General features: G+C 36.6%; 1 protein-coding gene across 41 annotated transcripts in view; it reads right to left on the bottom strand.

Moving 5' to 3' along the window:
• DTNA (dystrobrevin alpha) overlaps positions 1-12,550 on the bottom strand; it is a 355,317-nt gene that overhangs the window by 67,373 nt on the left and 275,394 nt on the right. For all 41 annotated transcript variants that reach the window (XM_074340145.2, XM_074340141.2, XM_074340164.2 and 38 more), the window contains 4 exons: positions 8,061-8,215; positions 5,190-5,295; positions 2,931-3,097; positions 462-586 (listed from right to left, as the gene is read on the bottom strand). In XM_074340145.2, the coding sequence (XP_074196246.2) occupies positions 462-586; positions 2,931-3,097; positions 5,190-5,295; positions 8,061-8,215 (553 nt within the window). The remainder of the gene's footprint in view (positions 1-461; positions 587-2,930; positions 3,098-5,189; positions 5,296-8,060; positions 8,216-12,550) is intronic.

Raw genomic sequence — 12,550 nt, 5'->3', positions numbered from 1 at the left:
GTTATGTAGCTTGGGCCAAAACAACAACAATTTCCAGATTTGCTGCCATCTTTAAGATGACTGGCTCTGCAGAGAAATGAGATGAAGGGCTTTTATATTTGGGACTCAAAGCACATATGATGTTAAGATACAGTGTGCTTTAAAATTTTTTACCACAGTAATTCCATTGATTGTTAACTTCCAATTGTGTAAACTCCACTAATATCCATATTTTAAACCTATGCTTTCTGAATACTTTCCATCTCTAGGTGAATTAGAGTGTTGCCTACTTGTATAGCTGGGCAGAAGTACTGCATACTTCTACAACAAAAAATTAGAAGGACATTATGTTCATTCTTTTTTTTTTAAATTAAATTTTAAAACTTGGTCCCTGACAACTGACATGAAATTGGCTGTGTATGGATCCTCACATGGGTCAATGAAGAAAGATGTCTCTTAATCTGGAGGGCACAGATACTTACACAATGTGGGCCAAGTTGAGTGGCTTCTCTGGCTGGTCAGGAAACATGGGGTGCAAAGGTTCACGGCTGGAAGCACAGCTCAGAGACTTGCTTAACGCGTTAGTTAGCTTCTTAGCGGGGGATTTCTGGAAAGAATAAGAAAGATAGAAATGATAACAACTAACATTTATGTACCATTTTATCAGATGATTTGCTTTCATAGTAGATCATTCATTCATTCATTCATTCATTCATTCATTCATTCATTCAGGAAATCTTCTTTGAGTATCTAAGTCAGGGAGTTTGCTCCGTGCTAGAACAAGCCACCAGGGTACCTGCCTCCTGCTGCTTAGGGTCAGCAAATGCTGATAAATGGAAGTAGTCATGGTGCATGGGACACCTGAGCTGGGACGTAATAAACCAGCAGGAGTTCGTCTGACAAAACTCAGAGGACTGTGAAGGTAATTTCAGATGGAGGAAATAAAGACCCCATTCTGGAGAGAAAAAGAGGAAGAAGATCATTAAAGTCCTTATATGCCACAGAAAGGACTATGGTCTATATCTCGAATGCATAGGGAGACAATGAAGAGTTTAAATCACAGAGGTGACAGGATCAGACCTGATTCTAGAAGGACTGCTCCCACTTAAGAAGGAAGGAGGAATCCAGGTGCAAGATGTTTCAGGTGTGGCAGAATACACCCAATTAAAAGTAAACATGGAACTTCAATCTGAATCTTGAGAATTTAAAATTCATGTTCTTTTCAGTGCATCATGCTACTTCTTTTTCATTTAGACTGGTGGAATATTTATTTTAATATTTCCCAGCCAAAATTATCAAAAATAACTTACCTTATATATGTGGTAAGTTATTTTTGATATCACATGTAATAAATCTTTACCCAAATTGTTCCTTTCTGTGAGAAGCTATTTATTATTTTGTCATTTTCTTTTTCACATAGAGCGCATAATTGGCAAGATAACGAAGTGACTTTTGCCCACATTGTTTAAAAGCTAAGGAGTAGGAGCACTGTTCAAGAAGCCCCTCTTTGTCTTTTACTAGGAGATGTAATTCTCAGGATGTAAAACAGCAACAACAACAGTTCTTAGCCCCATAAACATTGGGGGCCTTCTAACCTCTTGAGGAGTGTAATTCTACTTTGTAAAGCTTTCGCTCTGCCATGTAATATTAGAGTATACAACCTCTAAGAAAGTGGCTTATTAGCTGACTTTAGCATTTACATAAAATGATAATTAAAAAAGATGAGTTTTCAAACACCAACCCTCCAGGATTTGAGATAGACCAAGTTTGAAAATTGGTAATATGTTGACAAGAAAAAAAATAGAAAGTGTTTTCTCCTACATTCTACACTAAATTGTATCTCATGATCTTTGTTAGTACATCAATCCTCAGCATGCGACATAACCAACAGTGAAGGGTGGCATTTAAACTGGCATGAAGCCTTCAGTATACAATGCCTTAACAAAGAACTGTTACTTGATTCATCATCTGACAGGTGCTAAACAAGTCATATATTTACACTGTATATTGGTTCTCAATAATAATGCCTAGAAAGAACATTCTGATTTAAAATGCATATTCTGAAGGTTTTTAAAAAAAGAACAATGAATTACTCTTTAAAAGGCACTATACATTGAATTGAAATACATTAAAATATTTAAAAAACACACAAAAAATTTGCATTTTCTCGTGGAAGAACTATGTCAAGAGGGGTTGGTAAGACTGACGGTACATCCCACAAAAACCAATCTGTACATAGAGCAGCACTTCATAGAAGCACGAAGACAACATCACAGGGACTGATTTTTGAGTTTAACTGAGACAGAGGTCAGCAAACTGTAAACCAATTGAATAGCAAGCTTCGGGAGTCAAATTCCTCCCATAGACCCTGAGTCACGTGCTCCTGAGAATATATCCATCATGTGGACAGACACTCACAGGTCACCTTTAGCAAGTTGCTCACTGTGATTATTTATAAAAAAATGATTTGCTAAATGAGATAGCATCATTAAGCCCACATGCTCACACGTCTTTCCTTTATCTTCCAGTCACATATTTAAGAGAACTCTAGAATCTAAGAAAAAAGAAATTAACACCCATTTTAAAGCAAGTCGCACCAAAAAAAACAAAACAAAATTTGAAAAGAACCTTAACTTACTGTGAAAATGAGATTATGTTCCAGAAGGTGCTTGCTGTTCGGTTGTTATCGAATCAGTATGAATTATCTATATTTCAAGAAGTAACATAGTTTGAGTCTTCCTATATTTTAAGTCTCAGGAAGCTACACTGGGTTCAGATATAATAAGTAAGAGATCCCAGTAAGATGTGGGGTGAGAGAAAAGGGGGAAGGAAGGAATGTTAGACTACAAGGTAAGTTTTCTCCTTAATCCTGTCACCATCCTTGATATTTCCTTGCATTCTGGGAAACACTCACACATCCAAATTTGAGTATTGTCTGGACCTTGCCTTACCCATGATGTGTATTCTTTCATTTGGTGCTGGTTGCTATGGGAACCACCAGCATGTCCCCTCCAGAAGCAATCCTGACAGAGCTGGTAATTGTGACACTGTTGGCATCGGTAGCGAAATCCCATCATACTCTCACTGTGGCAGTAGGAACACTCAACCGGATGGAAGACTAAGGGGGCAGGAAATGAAGAAAAAACAAGAGAACCAAAGTATGAGACAGAATAAGGAAAAATATAGCCTAACGGAAATTGCATTTTTCTGCTGTGTGCCATGATTTCAGATGATAGTAAATTTTGGCTGAGAGAAGAATTATGTTTATTCCTGGAATCTTACTACAATTTTCAAGCATGTTTGTCGAGGTGGGAGAAATGAAACGGGATGGAGGATAGGTGTTCTTTTAACAACAAATCTCTGTGATGCCTTTTGCTCATTCTACTCCCATCTCTTACACTCTAAGAATATAAATGACCCAAACTGACTTGCCTTTCCCCCAAACTGCTCTCTTGTCTCCAGGAGACCAGCACAGCTCACTGGAACATGCAGAAGCACAATGGCTGAACACAGCTGACTATCCACTGGGTGAAGATCAAATATTAGAGAAATGGAAAACCAGCAGAAGAAAATGAAAGGATAATGGAGGGAGAGTAGCAAAACTGGATAAGAGAACTGGATTACTTTTTTTTAAAAAATGGAGCAGCTAATAGGTTTATTTAATGAGTGACATTGCCTCCATTTAATAAATTGATTTTTCTTTTCCTTTCCTAAGAGGCAGATGGATAGGGTCCAAAGAGATGTGTAAATTATTCGAATACAGTTCAAATCCAGATAGTTCAAGAGACATTTAACTTTCTTTGGCAGAAAATTTGAATTTTAAAGCAGGCAAGGTAAAACAGTTGAAATGTGAAGCTAACAAATGATCAAATCCAAGTAATTATCTACAATGCTGTGAGCTAAAGATAATAAACAACTCTCTCCTTTGGTAAAGTTATTTTCTGGCTAACCCACAGGGAAAATAATGTAAATAAAGAATAAATGAAGATGAAATGCAAATTGTAAAAGCAAAGGCATAACTAGTTCTGGATGTTTTGATTCTGTATTAGTATCATATTCTCCTTCTCAGGTTCTTGGAAAAGGCTGAATGAGATGTGGATTTAGAGACAACTGCTCTGGGACACAGCCTAAGAAACTAATTTCCTGCAACAGGAAATACTAAGCTAGAGGAATGAAATTACAACTTTATGATTGGAAGATGACTAGGTTCTGGAACTGTGAACAGTAATATGAACTCATTCTGCATGATCTGGCCCTTGAATGCTCTTTGCTTCTGCAGATGAGTAAGAAGAATAAAATATGAAACCTACGTTTGGTAGTGATTACAGAGAACCTAGTAAATTCATTCTTTCAATCTTCTCCATGAGCAAAACAGGATAAATTTCTAACTTTTAACTAAGAAAGACAGTAAGAACAGATGCTAAAAGTTATGAGTGGGAATTTAAAATTAAGCTAACTTTACCCCCAATGTATATTATGTACAGAAGTTAAGGTTCTAGTAAAAGATATGGGATAAATTGTTTTCTAGTTAAGTCTGGAGAAATCTCAGAGTTAAATTAAACAATAAATAAGAATATATAAAGATTAGATGAAGGCACTGAATTGTTCCATATTTAAATTTCTTTCGATCTTGTTCTGAATTGTACTTCATATCTAAATGTATATGTCAATATAAATTACTTTACCCTAGAAATACTTATACAACAAACAGCATGTTATAAAAGTTTACACTTTTCTCTTTTACATAACGACAACCATGGGAAACTTATCATTTGAAGTATATGACGAAAGATTAGTAAGTTTCTATTATCCAATTTTTTTGCTTCTCCTCCACCTATTCCTGGTTCAGTGCCTAGGAAGAAATATTCAATGCCAAATATACCAATACTGGAAATTCATACCTAAAACAAATACTAGAAAATGTCACATTCCTACTGAGATTTTTCTGTTGTACCAAGTCTTTAAGCCACACCTCACTTGTAACTGAGAGGTACACAATGAGATTAAATAAGCTTTCAGAACTGACAGTTCTAATTTTGCACCTATAGGGCCTTACTGAGCAGGAAGACTGGTTAGCTCCACCCTAAACAGAGCTCAGAACAACTAAATAGTCTTCCCTAAAACAATAACCTTGGCTTAATAACTATAGACTTGATGGTTTAATTTCAATGATTTTAAAAATTGCCTTAGCTCTGCAGGTAACTACTCACCATTTTCTACATTTGCCAGTCGATGCAGAAGGGGTAGCCAGACCAGACACTGTGGGGGAGGATCTGACATGAGTGTGTCCAAGAAACCATTTAACGTGACTTTTTTCTGCATCAAAAAAACCCCGCAAAAAAAAAAAAAAAGAGAACAATCTTAATTTATCTGAAATGTAAATATCATTTGAGATGGAAGGAATAGACATTCAATTAACATTGAATATACTAAGAAACAAAACTTGAAACTAGTTCAGAATTGAAAACATTGAATGTGTTTGGACAGAACTGGACTATATCTCCACTGAGGCTGAGTTGATATGATCACAAAGAGGAAAACAATTCTGAGAGCATCACTTTCATATATGAGGGGCAGTATGAAAATGATGAGAAAGATGAAAATTAGACATTCTCCATAAAGTTTTACCCAACATGTGCCATGACACACTCTATAATTCCTATATGTCTTCTAAATTTGTAGAATAACTACCCTTTCAAACTTCCTCAACCTCGGTAAGTATTAAATATTTCATGGTCAATGTGAATGGTTCTGCTACACAAGATTAGGAGGGAACCCTGTTAACAGGAAGCGATCCCTCCCTGTTAGGAGAGAACAATCTACATTAAAAAAAAATTCTCTCCTTTCTTTATATATCTTTCTTCTCAAGTCAGTCTGCTTCTGTCTCATTACCCTGATCCCTTCCAATGTAGAAAAGGAATATATTATAAGTTTCTATCAAAATGACAAAAATAAGAAGTTATATTAATATATGATATTGTCATAGTATAAATGACAAAAATTACATGTTTATATGCAAAAAAATCACTATTTTATTTGAAATTTTGAATTAGATATGAAATTAGATGGGATAGTTTTATTTGTTTAAAAAAGAAATCAGTCCTGAAGAGCTATAGTCAAAGGTTATACCTTACACTAGTCCTTGTAATTCACAAAACTGTTTCATACCTTTTAATAGTTTTTTATCAGTGGATATCTAGAATTTTAGTTTTTCCTTATAATACTAAATACCTTAAGCTTTTTAAGGGATTGATATCAACATTATTATTAAAAGATAAATTATGTAAAGTATAAATCATGACAGTATCTTTTAAAAAGCTACCACAATTTATATATCAAAATAATGCTGTTTTTCAAAACAATCACTTGTGGGACTTGTTCTTTTTCCAATGGAGCAATTAAAACCATTTTGGAATTTCATCATTCAAACTGCTATTATAGACAGTTTATGAAGCACAAAAATAAATGGGTCTGATTATTTTTATTTGTGGTACCTCTTTTTGTACTTCTAATGATCTTATCCATTTTGACCATTCATCAAACTGGCTATAAGTCATTCCTGGAAGTCAAACAATGTTATTATAATGTTAACATATATAAATTTCTCATCATTAAAGACATGTCTATATCTATATCTATATATTTATCTATCTATATCTATCTAAAATATTATATAATATGATAGTTTACAGGATATCTCAAAAGGAATTTTGAGTGATGGCAACTTCCTATATAATTATTTTTGAACATATAGGTCCTAACAAATTAAAGTCCTATTATTCTAGCTAGTCTTAATGTGAAATATTCTGAAGCATTAGTATATTTACTGAGATCCTATAATACACCACTCCCTAAGATCAAGAAATGTACAAACAAGTTCAGAGGGAGAGATCAGTTTGGAGCTTAAGGCAATAGGCCAGCTAATAGATAATGTCGAAGAAAGAGATCTGAGAAATTTTTAGAAGGTAAAATCAGCGGAACTTGGTGAATGGATCCATCCTGATGTTACCAACTCAAAAGGGAAATAGAAAGAGGACCACAGAACCATTCACCTTATCCTCCTTCTATACAACTTCATTGCCCAGAAATTCTCATCACACCAAATCCTGCTGAGAGCAGAGGTTAGGCACTCAAGCCAGTTTTGGTGTTGAGGCGTGGGAAGGGTCAGAAAGACTTCCTGCATGAGAAGCTACAGAAGAAGAGTTATCACTTACTGTATCAAACCATCCCTTCCCTTATTGATTATATGGATATGTTTATGATGCTACAGAGATCCACGACTGCAGGACCACCTGAGGCACTTTAGACCTCAATCACCAAGTAAACAGATTGATGACATTTACTAGCTAGACAGTAAATGCAGCTTTGCAGTGGTTGTTATGCACTGATTTCTTCTTTAAGGATCCTTTTACAGGACATATGTGGTTAGTTTGGATTTAAAAAATATTGTAAACAAACCTGCAATTTATGGATTTGTAAACTACCACTGTGCTGAGCTGAAGATTGGTGCTATAGACATGGAGACGTCTGACATGACTGGAGGAATAGAAACATGGAGTGCCCCCAAAATTAAGCAGCTTCCTTGGGTTACTTTTTACCACCCCCAGTTAAAACATGCCACTCTAAGCCCCAAATGTATAATGTCGTGGAACATTTAGGGAGCCATGTCTATCATATTTTGGGCCGCCCAGAATGCGATGTGGCATATGCCACGTCCTTGTCTCCTTTGCTAAACCTTGGTGAAGGTTGGTGCTGTGTCAGACTTGTGTTTCATGTGGGGCTGAGTGACAATTCAGTGATAATAATGATACGGAGGCGATAGGGTTGTTGTAAGGATTAAATCTGACAACGCAAGTAAAGAACTTAGCATGGTGTTTGGCTCATGGTCAATAAACATCGCTATTATTATCATCCAGGTGTGTCAAGTTTAGTTACTGACTCACAGGTCATTTGTCAGAAGCTGGAAGATGCACTATAGGTTATAATGAAAAGGAACTGGTCTAAGTAGTTACTTGGAGTGACATACAGAAGGACAGCAACCACTGTTTGAAAGATACTTCTTTAAACACGTTCTTTCCTACCTGTTGAGAGAAACAGGATCTAGCTGACTGTTCTGTGTAACCAAATGAAGGACCTTCAAAAACTGCTGTGGGGAGTTTGAGAACTTCCCGCAAGAATTGGTCATATCGTCCATAAACCATCACCCCACTGGAGTCAGAAATCATTGAGAAAATATCTGATGGAAGGAAAAGAAAAGTTATTTATTCATCACATAAAAATCCCCCATTGTTTCAGTTCAACATATCTGCTGCAAATAACAAAAAACGTGGCAGAATAAATAATATTTATGAACGAATTATATAAAGGCTAATTTTTATGCTGAAATATTCCTGACATGGTGTTTTCTTTGGTGTCTCTTTGTAGATGATTCTGGCACATAAAATTACCATACTTACCATAAGACAGAGAACATTACATTGTTATTTTGAGATCAATTATCAACTCATACATACCTCAATAGGAGGAATTTTTGTGTATATGAGAAATATGCTAACCTTATTTGAAATACACAATGAAAATTTTACTACCACATTGGCGTGTGTGTTTATCTAGTTAGTTAGCTATTTACACATCTATAGTACCACTAAAACTTTTGGGTTTAGTTTAAGGTAAAAGGGATCAAATATATGGTGATGGAAAGAGAACTGACTCTGGGTGGTGAACACACAAAGTGATATATAGATGATGTATTACAGAATTGTACACCTGAAACCTATGTAACTTTACTAACAATTGTCATCTCAATAAACTTTAATTAAAAATAAAAGAAAAATGAAAGACACACTGGCGATAAGGATGTAACAAAACACTTGATTAACTCCCCGCAGAAGCAGAAAACTTTCTATAAATCATAGTGTTCTGGGTGGAAGGTGTTTGATTTACCGGGAGGGGTTGTTTGACTCCTGCAGTCAAGAGAAAACCTGGCCATGTGGATGATCAATGAGGTAAAGTCAGGGTCTGAGATTATTCTCAGCAGGCCTGCGACTTCACCGAACCTCTGTTCTTCAGTTTCTGCCTCTATGTGCACTTAATGAATATTAATCGCATAATTTCCCAAGGTACTTTATAATTCCTCTGTGGAAGGCACTATTGGAATGAAAGGGTTTGCTATCATAGAGTTTGTCACCAAGCTAGATTGTAACTAGGCCAGTGGAGCTGCTGGGATAAACTGTTGTACATTCAAGGTGCTACCTCTGTTCATTTTGGGCCTAATTTTTCAAGGTCAAAATGTAATGGAGACATTGTTTTTACATCGTAGTAAAACGCTAAGCATATTATAGGCTTTTATTGAATTATGTTTTGAGGATGTGAATTGGCTTTAATTTTCTTTAAATACTCCAGTTATAAAGGAATTCTACTGTTTCAAATAGTTTATCAACCATGAGGCTATAGAAATTCTACCTGAGCAACAAAATTAACGTTGTTCTCGTCACCATTGCAACGTTGTTTACTTAGTGAATTTTATCGCTTATGTTTCATTATAACTAGTCAAAAAAAAAAAAAAAAAGTTGCCAAAGGTGAAAAACTCATACTACAGCACAAAACTCTTTATAGAAACATAAGAATTCCAATGAAAAGGGGGGAAAAGAAACCTAGAAAAAGTAATAGACTTTCTCAGTAGAGTTGCCATTTTGTTTGTTTTCAGGCAGGTGGATTAACTATAACTGGGCCATCCTAATGCTCTCCTGGCTTGGGTTTTCTAGGCCAGAGCACATTTTGAAAAGTAGACTAAGCCTTTCAGATCTCCCACTGAATGTAGACAACATCTCTAACTAGAGCAAAAGCAGAAGGAGTACCAACAGTGACCGTTCACCAACTTGAAGCTAATGTTAGGCTCATTTATGTTGATAAAGTTTTATGAAGCAATAGCCAACCTAGAGTTAGGTCACTGGGATTGAAGGGAAGTGACTGTTAATGTCACTCATGTTTTTAAAAAAAAATGAGAGCGCTCCGAGGAATCTATCAAAATATGTGTTTGTACCTTAGTTCTAGGCTCTCTGTTTTACATATATTATATTATAGATATACACATACATATGTTATATGCTTATAATATGTAATATATGTGTATGTATATCAAATAGAGGGCTATTTCTAGGGTTAAATTATTTAATGGTGAAAAGCACACAGATGTAAAGCACTCAGAATAGTGCTTGGCACCCAGTACATGGTAAATGTTAGCTATTTTTGTTATTAAATTCAAATCACATTTTTCTGTTATTTGCTTCACATATTTAGGATTTGTCTCCCCATTGGGAGTGTTCTGTAATGTTCTAAAATATACTCTAAATCACTGTTGTATTTCCTACAGCACCATACGATGATACACTGTAGAAGACTTGACATTCATTGATTCATTCAACTAAAATTAACTTAGCACATACTAAAGGTGTGAAATTGCACTAAGCAATAAATATACAGAAAAATCAGGAGGTCCCAGTCTTGCCCTCTGGGAGGTCTTAGTTTATTGAGGAAAACGCAGACATGCTTCCATCATACATCATACGACATCAGCCATTGTAATATGGTGGTGTGAATATGGGAACAGTTGGGTATTCAGGAGGCAGCAGGAGCTCAGAGAGAGAGTTCCCAGAGGGAGGGGTGGGTCAGGGAAGATTTTCATACACAGGTGACTTCTAGGCCAAGTGTAAAGGACAATTAGGGGCTAGTTAGGCTTTAGGATACTGGATGGGGATGACCAGAAGTGTGCTCGTGCATGATGCACTCAAGGATCTTCAAATAGTTCACTGTGCTAGGGGCCTGGTGGGAGGTGAGCTAGAGATACAAAGAGCTTCAACAGCTCTACTAAGGAGTTTAGATTGTGTCTAGAAGATGTTGGGGATGATACTGAAGAATTTAAGGCAGGCCAGTGAGTTGGATATATCACCCCGAGGATACGCGTGGAGGCAAAACGACCAGTTAGGTAATAGAAACTCAGTAAATACACAGTGTGTGCCATCACGCCAGTCTTTTAAACAACACAAAACAAGCCCTTCCCAGAAGCTTTAGAACAGCACCTGACATTCCAGGCTTACAGCACTGGATTCAGAATTCCTTAAGATCCTTAGGACTACCCAGGAGCCCCGAGGCAGAAGTATAAATAAGTGTTCCCTCTCATTACAACAGCAGGTTATAATCGGACCAAGAACAATTTGCCGGACAGAGGATATTAGGTCAGCTTATGTGTAAGTTGCTGAGTCCTACAGAGACTTCAGTGCATGCCCTCCTATTCTAGGCTGCCTGGGGGTACATGATGAACATGGGGCATATTGGCTCCTCATGGCTCTGAGCATTGGAAAGTGTGGTGCAACCTGGGGTGTTGTCCCTTTTCATGCATTTTAGAGCAGTTTGGAAAACTCAGCTTTCAATTTTCTGTGGTTTTCTACATTTTTGCTTTTTAAATTTTCTAATTTATTTCCAGCCAATTACTCTTGCCCTGCACTCTCCAACATTAAGGGCCTAGTTGGAACAAACAAAATATCCTTTATCCCTACGCATAAAACTAGAAAAATTGCCAAACAAGCACAGCTGGCATGTTGGCTTCAAGTGAATTAGAATTTAAAGAAGAGAAAACAAAACCCTCAAATCCTGAGAAGTTCCATATCCTTTTATTTTACTTTTTCTTATTACAAAAGCAATGCAGAAAAGCATTACTTTGCCTGTTCTATTATTAAATGCAAGCCAGCAAAAGAAGGCTAGAGAAAACGTGTACAATCCCACTCACCAAGTGTCAGCCACTGCTGTCTGTAGGCAGATGTGCTCATATTTGCTCATTCAGTCAATAATTATCACTGGTGACTAAGGATATTCATTTTTGACTAATTAACATTTTGGAGCGTTTCTTCCAGCCAAATTGCTTTCAGCTAAATTGTTTTTGGTCAAATTGCTTTCAACCGACTTACCTGGAAACCACTGAAATCATCTTCCTGGGATTAACTCTACCAAGAGTGAGCCTCAGTCAGAGAACTGGGGACACATTAAGCTGTGATTCAGATCCACAGCTCTGGGAGAGGGCAATGTGACATAGCGTGAGCACACTGTTTCTACAGAATTTGTGACACTGTGAAGCTTATTTCTGCAGACTGGAGAACATAGTTTACTTCTAATAGGACTCAGGCATTTGTCACTCCTTTCACTGTACTGAAGAGGATTTGACAACTAAATAGCATACTTTACTCACCAATTGTAGGGTTTTTGGTGGGTAATGGGATGGGATGAGGAAAAAGCACTATAGCAGTTACACTGTTTGCTCTGAATTCCTGGATTTGCAATAAAAATGTAAGAGTTTTGACAATTGGTAAAGATCAGCTCCAAAACAGTTATATCTTGAGCTTTGTAACTGCAGACATTGTTCATTGCTTACCTAACAACCATTCTCTTCATCTGTATTGGCCCCAAATTTCTTCCTAGGCTAAGGGAGCTTTTCCAGACTAGGCCCTTCCCATGCTAGGAGGTGAGAGTGGATTACTCCATGACTGTCAAGGTCATTCTTTTCCTGTTATCAGTAACT

The sequence above is a fragment of the Rhinolophus sinicus genome, chromosome 4, assembly GCF_057876585.1.
Source record: "Rhinolophus sinicus isolate RSI-liver-muscle chromosome 4, RSI-T2T, whole genome shotgun sequence".
Lineage (NCBI taxonomy): Eukaryota > Metazoa > Chordata > Mammalia > Chiroptera > Rhinolophidae > Rhinolophus > Rhinolophus sinicus.
This window is presented reverse-complemented; position numbering and strand designations above follow the sequence as displayed.